The sequence below is a fragment of the Camelina sativa genome, chromosome 17 (genome assembly GCF_030686135.1).
Source record: "Camelina sativa cultivar CO46 ecotype springtype chromosome 17, ASM3068613v1".
Taxonomy (NCBI): domain Eukaryota; kingdom Viridiplantae; phylum Streptophyta; class Magnoliopsida; order Brassicales; family Brassicaceae; genus Camelina; species Camelina sativa.
The window spans coordinates 17,122,734-17,140,064 of NC_141896.1; the positions used below are offsets into that span (position 1 = coordinate 17,122,734).

A 17,331-nucleotide genomic window follows, 5' to 3' on the forward strand; every position below is an offset into this window, starting at 1 on the left:
TTTCTTTGGGACACGGGCGTTACAGTTATATTATATATATCCATATTTCAAACAAGAAAACTAATTTACGTCTTGCAATTTTTTTTTATTTAGTTTAATGGTTCATTTTGCTCATTAGGAAAATAGATAATATAAGTGTATTACCAAAAATGCATTTTATACACATGAAAAATACTTCAAATTATTTACTATATCTTGTGTGTTGTTGTAGATTTTTGGTTACAAAGGTAAGCATAATATCATGAGATATTTTCAGAACTATGCATAAGATCATAAGGAAAATTCGATCTTTCCAAATTGAGAAAATAGCATTATTGAAGGATCAAACAAATCATATAATTGTTATTATGAAGGGTTTCAATTACCAAACTAGTAAAAAACGGAATATAGCGCTCACATAAATTTGTATATTATTTAGCCCATGAAGGCATGCATAAGTAATAAGATTCAAAGTCGACTATAATAATAATTTTACAACAATATTTTAACAAGGAGGTTTTGGAAAATGGTGCAGGCTTGGTTCGTTTAATCAAAAATTGCTTAAAGACGCACACAACCTGGTTTGTTTGAGAGTTTAGAATCTGCTTCTAAGCTTTAGCATGGTTAAACAAAGAAATTAGTGGATTGTATGCCTAAAATATTCAAAAAAAAATTGTTGATATGTAAAATATTTTAATGTTATTACAACAACTACAAATTTTGTTTTTCAGTGGCTAAATATATGCAGAAAAAAAGATTGCAATAATAGCTAATAATATTCATATACTTTAATATATAACTAATTTAGTAGATATTATATTTTGAGAAAGAAAAATTAATAATAAGCTTGTATTGAAGGATTATATTTACTAAAAACAAAAAGAATACATCTTTTTAACCATAAGTAACACAGTCTAAGATAAACTTAAGGTATATATTGACCTATTCATCAAGTACCAAATTTTCTTCGGCTTCATGACAAATTAAATGAGAAAGTAGGTGTTATGATGGATGCTAGAATTTACATGTTATAAAAAATACTACAGATCTTGACTCTAATTTATAAGAACAACTTTCATAAAAATCTAAACCGATTTAAACAACGCCATAAAATATATCGACTTAAAAACATTAGAATATATATATATATATATATATATATATATATTTTATTGAGTATTTTATATGCATATGAATGAATTTTAAAAACCAAATATTTTTGATAATTTTAAAACTATTGTTTTGTTTTTTTTCACAGTAGAACTTCCATTTGATTTGTTGCTCATACTTCATGTTTGTATTAACGGTCCAAACAATGGACAACAAGAAAAACAAAGTATAGAAGAGAGGTTTTTTAGACAACGGACAATACGTAGCCTTAACTAGTGAAAACATACCCAAAATCCTTAATTGCTTGACCAATAAAATTTGTTTGTTTTGGTAACCAACATGGAAACGACCCTGATCACTTGTCCATTTAGAGCAACCAAGGGACCTCCAGAGTTGCCTGGATTAACTGAACAGTCCGATTGGATGTAGAATCATTCCGGACCCTTCTTTATCCCAAAAAGACGACTTGAGTGGCTAAATATATGCATAAACATATATCGCAATAATATCTAACATTGCATATACTTTAATATAAAAATTTATAAATAATCTAATAAATCTTATATGTCGAGCAAAAAAACAAAATTATGTTTTTAACAATTTAGAAATTTGGTAAGGTAAATTTATCAAAAGAAATAGATAATATGTATTACATACTCCCAAAATGTATTACACTAGGAGATATTCCGTGCTATAAAGCACGAATCAATATTTTCTCTAAAAATTATAATATAATGATAAAAATTATTGTTATATTTGTTTAAAAAGTTATTTTGTTTGAGAGAGTATTTACTTTTAATATTGTAATTATTTGGTAAATTTACATATATATTTTAAAATACTAATTATTTTAGAATATTATAGTATTTTAATTTGTTTGATGTATATTTGCATTTTATATTGTTTGTTGTATTTGCATTATTATTTTATGAAATATTTAAAAGTATTAATTAATATATTCTAATTGTGAACAAAGAAAATTTATAAATTTAGCAGTCACATAAATTTAGTTTTACCAACAAAACTCACATTTTTCTCTTCATAGATTGAGAAATATATCTTCATTTTTTAACATTCAAATCACAACATACGCAGAAAAAAATCTACATACTTATTTATCATATGTATTATATGATAATTAAAAAAAAATGAAATAAAAGAAAGATATTAGGAGAATCATAATTTAAAATCTTAACAAAATCTTCCAAATATAGTTATTAAAATAATAATATGGATACTTAGATATAAAATCTTACTTTTCAAAAAATTTTGATTGGTTTCAAATTTTTTTAAACTAATTAGTAATTTTTTTCCATAATTAATTAGAGAGAGAAATTTTGTTTTATAGAAATTAATAATTATTTAAAAGATTTTATTAGTCTAATATTAAAATTATATTTTTACCCTTACTAAAAAAATAAACAATTAATATAGTAGGATACTCATACTCCCGTATTAAATAGATAATTTGTTTGAATGATTCTACTCCCAAATAAAAATAAAACAACAGAGGAATAGTTCTTTTCTTTTGACCAGCACTTAAACATACTTAAGAGAAAATTAAGGTAGTGACTAGTGACTTACTATTAGTTAACCGAATATAAAGAGCTTTATTATCCTAAGAGTGAGAGAAACAACAGATAGAATTTCAGAAAAAGCTCCCACAAGGTAGGTGAAAGATTTTATTTTGTTAATCCACAAACTCTCTCTCTGCATTTCTCCGCGAAATCATTAATCAAATAAAATCCATCTCTCTCGTCTCTAAGATTTGGTCACTGTGACTGTAAATTTATGCTTTTCTCGTTTTAAAGATTTGCTTTTTATTTGATTCCGGAGTTTTAAATCAAGAAGACAAGAACCTTTTTTTATAAATCACGGATCTTTCGTTTTATATATATCCGTTGGAAAATAAGAATAAAAAATCACCGCTTTTGATTTCTCTCCTCTTAAGGGGTTTTAGGTTGTAGGTGTGTTTGTTTCTTTCTCTGGGTTTTAGAGTATTTGGCACTTATCTCTTTTTGGGTTGTGTTTCTTTTGAAGAACAGGAACAATTAAAAAGGCGTGATTTTTTTGGGTCTCTGAGCTAGTAGAAATCGGAATACCAAAAGGCGTTTTGTAAACGCGACGCGGCTTTATGTCTGCTTTGTCTGAATCGGCTGTGATTTCGTCTCTGTTTCTAGTCTCCTTAACGATTCAATCGTCTCCTTCCTCGTCTGTCTTGTTCTTTGGTCTGACTCTGACCGCTGTTCTCAACGCTCTTCGCTTCTGCTCGAAACAGAGGCTTATTCTTGAGGTTCCTTCCATTTCCATGGGCTTAAGACTCAAAAGGTATGATCTTTTCTTTCTTATTTGTCTTCTCTGTGTTGCTATCTCTTTACAGAAAGAATCTAAAAGGTTAAGTCTTTGTTGTGGAATTTGCGCAGGACTTGTTCTGGCGTTGAAGTATTTGGGGGTTTTCACGAAAAGCAAAAAATACCCTTTTTCATAGTTCGCTGAAACAGAAGCTTGAAAGTGTCTTATCTGATTCAGCAGTTTTGATCAGAGATTTTGAGTGTTGGTTTTTGCTGTTTTCTTGGTGTGTTTTTGAATTGTGTGGATCAGATATGAAGTCTTCTGTGAAACCTAAGAGATTGTTGAGAAAAGTCAGTGTTATTGTCAGTGATCCTGATGCTACTGATGATTCCTCTGGCGATGAATGGCTTGGTATACCTAAACCTAGAAAGGTAAAGCGTATTGTCCATGAGATTACTTTCCTATCTCAAGACTCTGAGATTTCTCAGGATGGTGTCAAAACGTCTAGAAAGATACCTCCTAGGCAAGCTAAGTATCCTGTGGGAGTTAGGCCGAGGCCATCAGGCAGATTTGCTGCTGAGATTATGAACCCAATCACTAGAACTAAGCAATGGTTGGGTACTTTTGGAACTCCTGAAGAAGCTGAGAAGGCTTATGTTGCCAAGAAGGTTGAGTATGATGCATTTGTCTCTTGTCGTTCTTCTGTTTCTTCATCGGTTGTATCAGTGACTAGTCAGTGCTTGCGTTCTCCTGCTTCTGCTTCTGTTTCTTGTGTCAGTGTTGATGATTTGTCTGAAGAAAAGACGTCTCTGAACAAAGATGTTGCTGCGTCTGGTGATTCTGCCAAGGAAGTGTTTGCCAATTTCGACTTTTCGGATCTGCAAATCCCTGATCTGAGCTTCTTATCAGCAGAAGAGGATATTATGGTTTCTGGTGCAAATGATGCGGGACTAGACTTTGAGCGCTTCCTTAATGCCGACTCTGACCATCTGCTGGATGATTATTACTCTTTGCTCGATAAGGATATCAACCTCAGCGGGTTTGAAAACAGCGTTCCTAGTGAGCTACCTGACTGTGATTTCACTGATATGGAACTCGAGTTTGGTGATTTGAAGTTTGCCTATGCCGATCAACTCGCGCCGCCTCTCAACATTGCTTTCGAAGAATAAGAGTCAATTTCTATCAAGACAACATACTGCGAAAGCTCGGTCTACTGTACAACTTGTTAGCTTTGTTTTCTGTTTCCCATAACCATGATGAAGAAGCTACAAAGTATGATCCTTGCGGTCTGATCTCCTTTGGATTTTTCATTTGCTTTTAGAGAGCAGTCCTAAGGGAGTGTTTTGCTCACGATTTGGATGTTGGTTTCACTTTCTTCAATCTTTATGTTTTTTTTCTATTTCCTTGTATGCGTTGTTCTTTGTTAGTTTTCGTATATCTTTGGTCTCTTCTTGTCCTATCTTTTTCTCTTGTAATGTTGTCTATTCAGGAAATAAATTCTAGCCCCTGAGAGATTCTACAGAGTGGGAATCTAAGTTATGAGTTGAATTTAATTACTATGCTTGCTTCGTACATAACAGCTGGATCGCATTTACGCTTTTGAAGGCTGCTAATAGTGAGTGATTGTGACTTGTGAGAGTCCAAAAATAAAATGGAGGCGACTCTCCAAAGTGACATTCTCCACCACCTTAAAGTAGAGAGTACTAGTGTAGAGAGACTGACACGTTCTCTTGTACCTTTACTTGTACGGACAGGTGCATGTTTGTCAAGCAAGTGACACTATCAGTCCAAAGAAAGAAACTCCACAAGACATGAGTGAGATGATATTATTTCTTTTTCAGTGTCCCAAGATTGATGGGAACAGACATTGTGGAATCGTTACGTCCATAAGATTCTCATAAAAGCTTGATCATTTCTTTTGTTTTCATAGTAGTTCCTTGTCTTGGAAACACTTAATACAGTCATCAAACATCTCACGTAATGGCTTGGAAGAGGTAAAGCCATGTTCTTGTATCTTTGCTGTGTCCAAGCTATGTGGGCCATGTGGCATATCTCTCCCCTTCTTCAGCACCACATCTGTTACAAGTTTTATTTTGATACATCAGAGGCATATCTTAAAAAGTGTCAAATGTAGAGCCAGAAGATATTATATACTACATACATGGTCTCAAATGGGTATTTGATTCTTAGCATCTCAATGATATCTGACGAGTGAGCCACTGAACTCGAACATAAGATTCTTCCTCATGTTTTAAGCTCTTCCATTGCCAAGATTTGTGCAGAAACTACATCGTCTAGACTATGTGCACAAACCCTCCCCTGAAATTTGGATAGCTTCCACGAGCCCCTAGTCAACTCTACACAAGATCAGCTCAAACAGACACAAAACCAAAGTCTATTTGTGAACTTGAAATGTAATTATGAGAGTGATTAGATGAATTCCCTAACCTTGACAATGACAATGGACGGAAAAATTCGAGGGGAGCTTGTGGGTTTTGGACTAAGAATTGGACCGATACAAAGCGTAGGGATCACGACAACTTGGTTTAGCTTCTTCTCAGATGCGATCTTCCAAGCTTCTTTCTCCTCTAAAGTATTTAATTTGCGTAACCATACCAATTCTACATAACATTTTTCAGACAACTACTCAAAACATGATGACCACTTTTGATCAGTTCTCGAACGTTTTTTGGAATTGTTACCGACCACCATCAATCAATCACAATCTCCATCAAACTCATTAATCAATTTTAAATTTTGGAATATGATCGTTTTTTGGTTAAAATTTTCATAATGACATTATTACTAAAACAAAATTCATGGTATTAATTTTGCTATTTTAAAATTTTCATTTATGTTACTTAATTCATTTTTATATAGTTATTTTATTATTATTTATTGGAATATGATAATTTTTGGCTAAAATTTGCATAATAACATTATTACTAGAAAAATTCATAGTATTCATTTTAATATTTAAAAATTATCATTTATGTTACTTAATTCATTTATATATAATTATGTTTTTTTATTATTTACTAAAACAAATTTACATTTAAGTTTTTAATATTTTAAAATTTAATTAATTCACTTAATTAATTTTTTATTTATTTTTAATATTGTTAATTATAAACAATAAATATGCAATGAATAAATATTTAAAATAGTATTTTTAATACAAAAAATATATATACATATAAACCGCCTCCTTTCTCCCGCCGTGTAATTATATATACAAACGAATTTGCTTGGATATCGAAACCCTAGTCCGATGACGAGTCGCTTCCGCTACCCTGCTTTTCCCTCAGGTAAAATTCATGGCTTCTTATCTCTTACGGTTTCTTAGATACGATTACGTCCTCTCTGTCTCTGTCTCTGTTTGTGTGATTTACCCGTGTCAATCTATCTCTTTCCGGCTGCTTATCTGATGATTACTGCGATTTGCTTTCCCGATCATGAAAATTTTGATTTTCGTTAGGTTCTATGAAGGAGGCTTCGCCGGAGGAGGCTGTAGCTGTACGAGCGGTGTTTTGGGACATGGACAAGTGTCCGCTTCCCGATGGCTTTGATCCTTGTCGGGTCCGTCCGTGTATAAAACAGTGTTTGGAGGAGTATGGCTACCACGGTCCTTTCAGCATCCTTGCCTTTGGCGTACTAGACAAAGTTCCTAATGACATCCTGAGAGGAGTCTATTCCACTGGAATCGCTCTTACTAACATCCCCGACTGCGGTTAGTATCTTGTCAATCCTTATATTCTATCTTTGATTGAATAGAGAGCGAGTCTCACCTCTTTAGTGTTTCTGAAACAGATTTCATGAATACTTTGTCATTTATTTGTGACTTTACTATCAAGAATCCACGTCCAGCTACTATTATTGCTTTGTCTGATCCCGACCTTGAAATATCTAACTACATACGAAGATATAAGGGATACAACTTACTTCAGCCGAAGTTCTGTGATCTTCTGGCATCATCAGGTGTGTGTGTTTTCTCTATCTCTCTCTCACAGTCCAGTAAATATATTTGTTGCTCAAGTGGCTACACCTTCTTTTATCCACGCAGATTCGGTGGTACCGGAGGAGGAAACATCTGACTCTCCCTACTGGGAGTGCTTAGTATGCCGCCGTGACCCTCCTAGCCAAGGCTTTGACAATTTCACCGCCCATCTCTCGACTGAAGAACATCAGGAGATGGTAATCATCAAGGATCCTATAGCCTAATCATTACATTTTTGTCTTTGTCTTAACTATCTTTTTTTTCTAGTTTTGACCCCAATGTTTGCATTTATTGTTCAAGCAGATATTGTCCTGGTTGCCCAATCCTCCTCGGTGTGTACCCTCAGCTCCCCTTGATTCTCATCCGGCCAATGTTACTTTCATGGTGAGAAAATCATGTTCTAATATCTGATAACGTTTTAGCTTTCTGAATTCATTTGACCTCATGCTTTTTTTTTTGTTTTTGTTTTCTTTCAAGGAGCCGTTGGATCAGTCCTCGGACCAGGAGGAGGCTGTATTAACCAAAGTGCTTTGGGACATCAATAAGTGTCCTGTTCCCCATGGCTTTAATCCTCGTCTTGTCGGTCCGTGTATTAAACGGTTTTTAGAGAGTTCTCGCTACCCTGGCCCTTTCTCCATCGTTGCCATTGGCCTACTTTCAGACGTTCCTGAAGATACCCTACGAGCTGTCTCTTCCACTGGAATCGTTGTTCTTCATAACGTCGCTAACGGTTACTATCTTCTCTAATCCTTGCTTTTCTACATTTATTGATCCTTGATGAATAGAGAGAGTCTCAAGTCTTTAGTTTCTGAAACAGGTTCCGCTGCCCTTCAGAATACTGTTTTTGAGCTCGCGCTTAGTAGACGACCTCCACTTAATATCATTGTCATAACCCCTATGGCCTCTGATCTTTTTCTCCACAATGGAATATGCAACGTTGATGTTCGTGATACTCTTGGAAGTGTACTTCTGGCAGATTCAGCAGCACTTGAGGAGGAGGATAAGGGCAATGAAACGGGTGAATCTGCCTGCTGGTTTTGCTCAGTATGCTGCCATGGTCATGCTTTCCAAGGCTATGAAAATTTAACCACGCATCTCTCTGGTAGAGCACACCAACGGAAGGTAACCTAGCATCCTAGCCAAAACCGGATTGACTTGTTGTATCAATACTTTTTTTTGTCATTTAATTTGTCTTTACTATTTGTTTAGTCGAATCAACCTTTTGTTTCCCTTTCTTTTGTTTTCCTGATTTTGACACTTTTTTTTTCAAACAGATGTTGGACTGGTTGCCTCGTCTGACGAATGCTTCCAACGCTGGTAGTGGAACAACCAGGCAAGTTTTAACATCCTTTAACGTTGAGATTTCTAATTTTTAGAATTCTGTGTTTTTCTTAATGAAAAACTACAACTTTGTTTAGTCAAAGTGCAAGAAGCCGAGGACGTGCAGGAGAAGAGTACCGTATCCCTGCTTCTATTTCTAATTTAGTGATACCGCCTTGGTGAATGGATTGTTCTGCTTCTTGCTGGCAAACCTTGGGTTAACTTATGCTTATTTTCAAGTCTTTTTTATATAATTTTTTGGCTTTTAAGTTCACTACTTTAAATGCACTATAATTTTATGTATGTTGGATTAACTTTGATAGTTATGCGTGCTCTATAATTTATAAGTAACGTTAAGTATGTTTCAAATGATTTGGTTTGTTTTGGTGAATGGTTTGTTCTACTTCTACGGCAAATGTTAGCTGCTCAACTTAGATGCACTAGAGATAAGAGATAGGATCCGGTTAGTATTTTTTCAAATGATGTGGTTTGTTTTGGTGAATAATTTGTTATTCAAGTTACACTTGCATCGACCGACACCCAATCTGCATCGACCGACGCATGCTCGACATAACCCGAAAACCTTAGAGTTTTACACGCCGTCCTCGCACTTGCATCGACCGCAAGATATGCATCGACCGATGCAATGCCGAGCATCATGTTTTCCCCGAAGCTTCTCGCCGGATCTTCGTTCCTACAACCACAGAACTCGATCCCAAGCCACAAGAAAGCTTCCTAACGTCCATAACATCGATCTAACAAGTCTAACATCACACAACAAGCAGATTAAAGAGTTCTCTAGCTTAGATAAGCCATGGGCCTGCACTTACCTTTGCCAAGACAAATCTGAACCTCAAACAAGCAAAAAAAACACTTCTAGGAAGCTCCCACAACGATCCCAGCTACAGATCTCTACAGGAACAGCCCCAAATCTCCAGAAATCACCAAGAACACTCAAGAACCTTTTCTCTCTTTCGTTTTCTCTCAAAAACGGCCAAATCCATCGAATGAGACAAAAATACGACTTAAAGGTTTCCTTCTCCCTTAGTCCAAGACGCAGCGTTTAACTTAAGTCAAAACGCAGAAAACTGAACCTGCATCGACCGATGCACCAACTGCATCGACCGTTGCAACTCCCAAACCGGGATTTCGGACCACGGATGTTACAGATAGTAATCTAATTGATCTTCTTTTACTTTATTTCTAAATGCATTAATTTTACACATGTTTTAATAACATATAATATAATCAAATTGTTGTCAAATAAACTAATCATACCTCTTATAATAAAGTAATGTTCCTTCAAACTCATATTCTAATAAGTTGACAAAACTTATATTCTAATAAGTTGACAAGTGACACTATTATTTTTACATGTTATTTTTCTTAAATTTAAATACATTACTTTTTATATTTAATAAATTTAATTATACTTTCATACTAAAAAATATCCTATCATTTTTCAATATCCATTTAGTAATTATATATTTTCTAATGTGGTATCATTTATCAATATTTTATATATACCATAATATTATCATTTGTTAGGATGTAAATAAACAATATAAATAAACCTATATATAAGATTTCTTCGTACTCATACTCTAATAAACTGACAATTGATACTTTATTCTTTTGACATATGTTATTCTTCTCAAATTTAAATACATTATTTCTTTATTCAATAAATTTAATTATCCTTTTATACTAAAAAGATATCCTATCATTTTTCAATACTCATTTAGTAACTATATATATTTTAGGGAGGTATCATTTATCAATATTTCATATATACCATAATATTATCATGAGATAGACATTTGTTTGGAATAAAATAATACAATATAAATAAATAAATTTAGATAAATTAATTTCATTTTTAAAAAATATCAAGATATATAAATATGAAAAACTATAATATTTTTTTGTTGTTAACTATTTCCAATATTTAGTTCACAGTGTTTTACTTCATATTATTAATTTCATCTTCAGAGTTTGCAGATTTTGTCTTTATACCTTATCAATAACTGCAATTTTTTGTCAAGAAAAACTATTTGACTAAGTTTTTAAGTTTTATGTTAGGGTGTGTTTTGTTTATGCTAGGATTTGTTTTCAAGTTGACTCGAAATATGATGACCACTTTTGATCAGTTCTCAAACGGTGTTTGGAATTGATACCGACCACCATCAATCAATCACATTCTCCTGCAAATACAACTTTTAAGAAGACCAATCAACACATGATCAGTGAGAAAACAAACTTTTAAGAATTAATTCTTAGGTGAACAAAAAAAAAAAAAAAAAAAAAAAAAAATTAATTCTTATAGACTAGTAGGCCCATTAAACCGAAGTCAAGTACAAACCGCCTCCTGTCTCCCATTCCATTAAACCGAAGTCTAAGTATAAACCGCCTCCTGTCTCCCGCCATGTAATTATATATACACACGAATTTGCTTCAATCAGGGGATATCGAAACCCTAGTCCGATGACGAGTCCCTTCCGCTACCCTGCTTTTCCCTCAGGTAAAATTCATGGCTTCTTATATATCTCTTACGGTTTCTTAGATACGATTACGTCCTCTGTGTCTCTGTGATTTAGCCGTGTCAATCTATCTTTCCGGCTGCTTATCTGATTAGTGCGATTTGCTTTCCCGATCTTGAAAATTTTGATTTTTGTTAGGTTCTATGAAGGAGGCTTCGCCGGAAGAGGCTGTAGCTGTAAGAGCGGTGTTTTGGGAAATGAGCAAGTGTCCGCTTCCTGTTGGCTTTGATCCTCGTTTGGTTGTTCCGTGTATCAAACTGTATTTGGAGAAGTATGGCTACCATGGTCCTTTCAGCATCTTTGCCTTTGGTGTACTAGACGACGTTCCTATTGACATTCTTAGAGGATTCTATTCCACTGGAATCGCTCTTACTAACGTCCCCAACTGCGGTTAGTATCTTGTCAATCCTTATATTCTATCTTTGATTGAACAGAGGGAGAGAGAGTCTCACCTCTTTAGTGTTTTTGAAACAGAGGGCTTTGGAATTGGTCAGCGTATTTTTGACTTTACTGACAAGAACCCACGTCCAGCTACTATTGTTGCGTTATCTGATGGGGACCTTAAAATAACTAACTTCATACGAAGAGTTGCTGGATACAACTTGCTTGAGCCGAAATTCGGTGATATTCTGTCATTATCACGAGGTGTGTGTGTGTGTGTTTGCTCTCTCTCTCTCTCTCTCTCTCTGTTTGTTGCTTGCTGATCAAGTGGCTACGCACGCAGATTCGGTAATCCTACCTCACGGACAAAGAGGTGACCCTCACTACTGGGATTGCTTAGTATGCCAGCGTGACCCTCCTAGCCAAGACTTTGACGAGTTCACCGCCCATCTCTCTAGTGAAGAACATCAGGGGCTGGTAATCATCCTAATCATTACAATTTTGTCTTTTTTGTCTTTTTTTTTTTCTAGTTTTGACTTTTGACCCCTCCCCCATATTGCATTTATTTATTTTTCAAACAGAGATTGGGCTGGTTACCCGATCGTCCTCGGTGTGTACCCTCAGCTCCCCTTCCCCTTGATTCTCATCCGGCCTTTGCTACTAGAATGGTGAGAAAGCAGCCCATGACTCCCATGTTCATGTTGTTCATGTTGACCCCATGTTCATGTTGTTGTTTTTTTTTTTTTTTGCAATCAGCCGGGGGAACACTCCTGGGACCAGGAGCCTGTATTAACCAAAGTGCTTTGGGACATCAATGGCTGTCCTGTTCCCTCTGACTTTCATCCTCTTCTTGTTGGTCCATGTATTAAACGGTTTTTGGAGGATTCAAGCTACCCTCGTCCTTTTAGCATCGTTGCCATTGGCCTACTGTCAGACGTCCCTGAAGATACCCTGCGAGCTCTCTCTTCCACTGGAATTATTCTTCATAACGTCGCTTACAGTTAATATCTCATCCTTGTTCCCCTTTCTACAGTTATGGATCCTTGATGAATAGAGAGAGAGTCTCAAGTCTTTTCTTTTCTGAAACAGGTTCCGGTGGCCTTGAGGATCTTTATTTTGAGCTCACCGAATTTTGTGAAAAACCTCCAGCTAATTTCATTGTCATAGCCCCTCCGTCCGATGGTCTTTACCATGAATTGTATGAAAGCTTAGATCTGGGATGTACAACATCGCTTAAGATTCGTGAGACTCTTCCTTGTGAATTTCTGGGAGATACAGCAGCGTTTGAGGAGGCACTTGAGGAGGATAAGGGCAGTGAAGCGGGTGAATCTGCCTACTGGTTTTGCTCAGTATGCTGCCATGGTCATGCTTTCCAAGGCATTGAAAATTTCATCACGCATCTCTCTGGTAGAGCACACCAACGGAAGGTAACCAAGCATCCTAGCCAAAACCGTATTGACTTGTTGTATCAATACTTTTCTTTTGTCATTTTAATTTGTCTTTGTTTACTCGAATCAACCTTTTGTTTCCCTTTCTTTTGTTTTCCTACAGATTTTGGACCACTTGCCAAGAGCAGAACGGGTTTCTCGTCCGGACAGAACAACCAGGCAAGTTTTAATATCCTTTAACGTTGAGATTTCTAATTTTTAGAATTCTGTATTTTTCTTAATGAAAACTAAAACTTTGTATAGCCAAAGTGCAACAAGCCCAGGACGTCCAAGAGAAGACTACCGTCCAATTGCTGATTTGCCTTGGTGAATGGATTGTTCTGCTTTTTGCTGGCAAATCTTGGGTTAACTTATGCTTATTCTCTAGTCTTTTTTATATTAAAAAAATACTATTAAGTACACTACTCTAAGTGCACTATAATTTTATGTATGCTGGATTAACTTTGATACTTATGCGTGCTCTCTATTTTATAAGTAAATTTAAGTATGTTTCAAATGATTTGGTTTGTTTTGGTGAATGGTTTGTTCTACTTCTACCGGAAAAAGTTTGCTGCTCAACTTAGATGCACTAGATGCACTAGAGATAAGAGATCGGATCCGGGTAGTATTTTTCAAATGATGTGGTTTGTTTTGGTGAATAATTTGTTCTGATTCTACCGGCAAATGTTTGGCTTATTTCCAAGTAGCGGCAAATGCTGGGTTTGCTTTATGAAACAGTTAAACACGAAAGTTACACAATATTGTTAATAATATTTTCGAAATTGTTTTGGCATTATAACTCTCTTGTCTAATTTTTTTTTTTATATATATTTGTTCAATACAAATTTATTATTCTAGAATCTATATATATAAAGTTAACTTTTCTCTCTTCTCATTCCTCCACATCATCATCCACCTAAGCAATGATATATATATTTTTTGCATTAAAAATAATATTTTAAATATTTATTCATTGCATTTATTACTCATAATTAATAATATAAAAATTAAATAAAAACGAATTAAGTAAGATTACTTAAAATTTTAAATAGTAAATACAATAATAAAATTTGTTTTAGTAAATAATAAAAGTAAAATAAATGAATATTTTAAAATAGTAAAAATAATACTGTGGATTTAATTTAGTAGTAATGTTATTATTTAAATTTTAACCAAAAAATGATTATATTCCAAAATTTAGAATGGGTTAATGAGTTGTAGAATAGAAGTAAGATTTTAATGTATGGTGGAGTAAAAAAACAATTTATGTAGTTGTATTTATAAAATTCTAAACATAAAAATAAAATTGAAGTGAAACATTTGTTTCTAAGAAACATATATTACAAAGATTTATTATGAAAACTTGTAGAAAAATAAAAGATTAATTACTCACCTCAACTTAAAGTTTTGATCTAAAATGAAGATATTAAAAGGGTCACACTTTTTTTTTTGGGAAAACTATGAAAAAGAATCTTGGAAAAATAATCCATCTAAAAAAACAAAATCAATGGTCATAAAATATAGAAAAAATGATATGTAAGCCGTACAAAAAAAGTGACATGTGATTTGTATAACATATCTCACAATGCATATTATCAACCGGAGCTACAATTCTATAACATGATAAAATATAAAATATAAAACATGCTTGAGATTTCATCAATTCTATTAAATGCTCTTTACCGAAAAAATTGGCAGAAACAACATATTTAAAGTACACCATGTTTTTTTGAGAAGATGAATCTAAGGTTGTATCACAAAATTAACATCTGAAAATAACATACATATAAGGGTTTTAGACAAATATGTAACTTAGATTAGTGAACAGATATTCATTGTCGGGTTTAATCGTTTCACCATCTAAGCATTCTTAACTTGGTCGGAAGTTCCATTATGGCAGGTAATGCACTTGGAAAACTCCATTGTAGTGATATAGCAATAAAAATGTTAATGAAATTTTGTATATTTGCATTTAATGTGATATCGCTATGTTTAAATAATCTCTATAATTAGGTCAACCATCGACTTTCGATGTTAGAAATTTTAAAAAGATGTTTTTGTGGGATATGAATGTGGAATAAACTCTTCTAGGGAGGTTTTTAAGTCATTTTTTTTGTTACTACGTGATATATTGTTAATTTGCCAAAAAAACATTATTGTGATACTAGACAATATATGTTATATATAAATTAGTAAAATAAAAATGACTTTTATATGGATTAATCTTTTAAACTTCAAATGATTAATTATTTTTATATTAAATGATTCTTATTCCTAAAATAATTAAACTAAAATCTCAACCAAATAAATATAACAATGAAACATTATCTTCAACAATACATTTGTTGTATATCACTTAGTATAGTAAGTTTAGTGTTTATATAGATTTATACTTAAAATTTTGAATAAATATATTTGAGCTCAAGAATTTAGATTAATAGAAAATATTTTAAATTAAAATTCCGCGCGTGCGCGGGTACAAATTCTAGTGCTATATAAACTTTAAAGGCCAAAAGTACTATTTTTATTTATAAACCAAGTAATGGAACAAACTATATTATTGATGAGAAAGAAAAAAGAAAAACAGAAACCGAAACTATAAACATAGATTACATTATGTTTATTAGAAAACAATAAAAAGTATCTTAGATAGACATAGTCGAATTGACGTATAATCACCGATTATGAAGGATCATTATTTGTCTCTTTTAAGATACGCGTAAAACACATGCCGAAGACTATCAAAATTGCAAAAAGGGCAAAGACGACTATTAACACCAGTGGCGACGGGCCCTCCATTCTTCTCTATTATAATCTTTGTTTGTATTGAAAGCTGAAAAAAGAAATAGAGTATATTCAATCAAGAAGAAGAGGTCTTATATAAGTTAATTAGCTTCCAAAACAATGAATGGAAAACTTTGATGACCAAAAAATAATAGAAAACGTTGATACAATTAGCTAATTGAATCTAAAGAGAAATGGTAAATTATTGAGCGAGTAAAAGGATATTGACCTTTTAGGACCCAAAAAAAAAACTGAGGTTTAAATGCTTATCTTAAACACGTATATTCAATATATAAGCGTATCCTAAACATGCCATGTTAGGTTTAAACGCTTTCCAAAATTGAGAATCATATATTAAATATACAAAATTCGATATTTTTTATAGTAGAAAGCATGTCACATATTGAAAACGATTATTTATGTGGCAGGCTAAGAAAATAGAAAGGCGGTAATATCATAGCTTAACTATTAGTATTATTACTAATGATTTCGAGTCTAGCTAAACTCTAAACTAATGTTAACATCATACACAAAAACTTATTACCAAACGTTTTGTGAAGCAACAATACTTCCTCGTTCCTCCTAGAAGAAAAAACAAAACAAAAAATAGTCTCTAACAATTCTCTTTTGAAAAGATTCAGACCTATGTATTTAGTTTGTATCTCGTACTTAGATTTGTCACGTTGTGGCTTTTAAAGCATTTCTATTGGAGTCTCAAGTCTGTCAATGAGAAAGCCGTCTTAAAAATAAACTAAAACTAAAAATATATATTAATTGAAAATGGCTAGATAAATAGATATGTTGTTTCTCAAATGAGAGACCCTCTCTCTCATCAAAACATATAACTAGATATGTTTCTCATATGCTTTTTTGTTATTGATTCACAGTTTTTTTTTTTTTATCACAAGATAATATTTAATACTTTTTAGATTTGAAATACTATTTTTGGTCATATGAGAAAAATATATTATATTTGAAATATAGATAATATTTGATCTTATAATATTAATTAATTAGGTCAGATATTATTTTTATAAATAATAAAATAAACTTATCTTATTTATTAAGATCTCTTATGTATAAATTTAAATTATCTATTAAAATTAATTGATATTACTTAAAGTTGATCTAAAATTATTTGTATTGAATCATCAAAATGTTATAACACCAATAAACTAGAATAGTGTTTTGTAAAAAAAAATTATTTATTAAAAATGAACTGTCAAAGCATATCTTATATAATATGAGAAAGTTTTTTTTAACTTTTACTAACAGTGTGACATTTGGCATTCTCTTTTAGCGACACCTATCATAATAAAAACCATATCTTGGATGAGAAATGAAATAGTTTAAATACATGATTATGATTATGCCTTTATGTAGTTTTATAAACCTTAACTTTTACACGTTTTCAAACCATACAATATTTTCTTTCATTAATTGAGTAGGCAATAAAGTTAGTCAGTTAAATCCTATTAAATTATGATAAATTACATAATTT

General features: G+C 32.9%; 2 protein-coding genes, 1 long non-coding RNA gene and 1 pseudogene across 6 annotated transcripts; 3 read left to right on the plus strand and 1 right to left on the minus strand.

Moving 5' to 3' along the window:
- Positions 1-2,533: 2,533 nt before the first annotated feature.
- On the plus strand, positions 2,534-4,934 carry LOC104756951 (ethylene-responsive transcription factor ERF116 pseudogene; annotated as a pseudogene). Of its 2 annotated transcripts, none has more exons than XR_015587247.1 (3): positions 2,534-2,757; positions 3,135-3,417; positions 3,513-4,934. The product of XR_015587247.1 is annotated as an ethylene-responsive transcription factor ERF116 pseudogene, transcript variant X1 (transcript). The 2 variants fall into 2 exon arrangements; XR_015587248.1 differs by having other exon boundaries at positions 2,667-2,757; positions 3,130-3,417.
- A 1,630-nt stretch (positions 4,935-6,564) lies between these two features.
- On the plus strand, positions 6,565-9,067 carry LOC104756952 (uncharacterized). 2 transcript variants are annotated; one of them, XM_010479622.3, is made up of 9 exons: positions 6,565-6,689; positions 6,860-7,111; positions 7,192-7,359; positions 7,445-7,575; positions 7,682-7,762; positions 7,856-8,108; positions 8,196-8,500; positions 8,653-8,711; positions 8,797-9,067. In XM_010479622.3, the coding sequence occupies exons 1-9, from the start codon at positions 6,653-6,655 to the stop codon at positions 8,879-8,881; spliced, it is 1,371 nt and encodes a 456-aa protein (XP_010477924.1). In that variant the 5' UTR covers positions 6,565-6,652; the 3' UTR covers positions 8,882-9,067. The 2 variants fall into 2 exon arrangements, with proteins under 2 accessions (XP_010477924.1, XP_087352254.1); XM_087496128.1 differs by having other exon boundaries at positions 7,859-8,108.
- A 1,558-nt stretch (positions 9,068-10,625) lies between these two features.
- LOC147923903 (uncharacterized) lies at positions 10,626-13,566 on the plus strand. Its single transcript, XM_087496127.1, has 9 exons — positions 10,626-11,219; positions 11,377-11,628; positions 11,713-11,883; positions 11,963-12,096; positions 12,201-12,287; positions 12,376-12,619; positions 12,709-13,046; positions 13,171-13,226; positions 13,311-13,566. The coding sequence occupies exons 1-9, from the start codon at positions 11,183-11,185 to the stop codon at positions 13,375-13,377; spliced, it is 1,386 nt and encodes a 461-aa protein (XP_087352253.1). The 5' UTR covers positions 10,626-11,182; the 3' UTR covers positions 13,378-13,566.
- A 1,981-nt stretch (positions 13,567-15,547) lies between these two features.
- On the minus strand, positions 15,548-16,723 carry LOC147923904 (uncharacterized). Its single transcript, XR_015587249.1, has 2 exons — positions 16,474-16,723; positions 15,548-15,879 (listed from the first exon to the last, which is right to left on the minus strand). It is a non-coding gene; the product is annotated as an uncharacterized LOC147923904 (long non-coding RNA).
- Between the last annotated feature and the right edge of the window lie 608 nt (positions 16,724-17,331).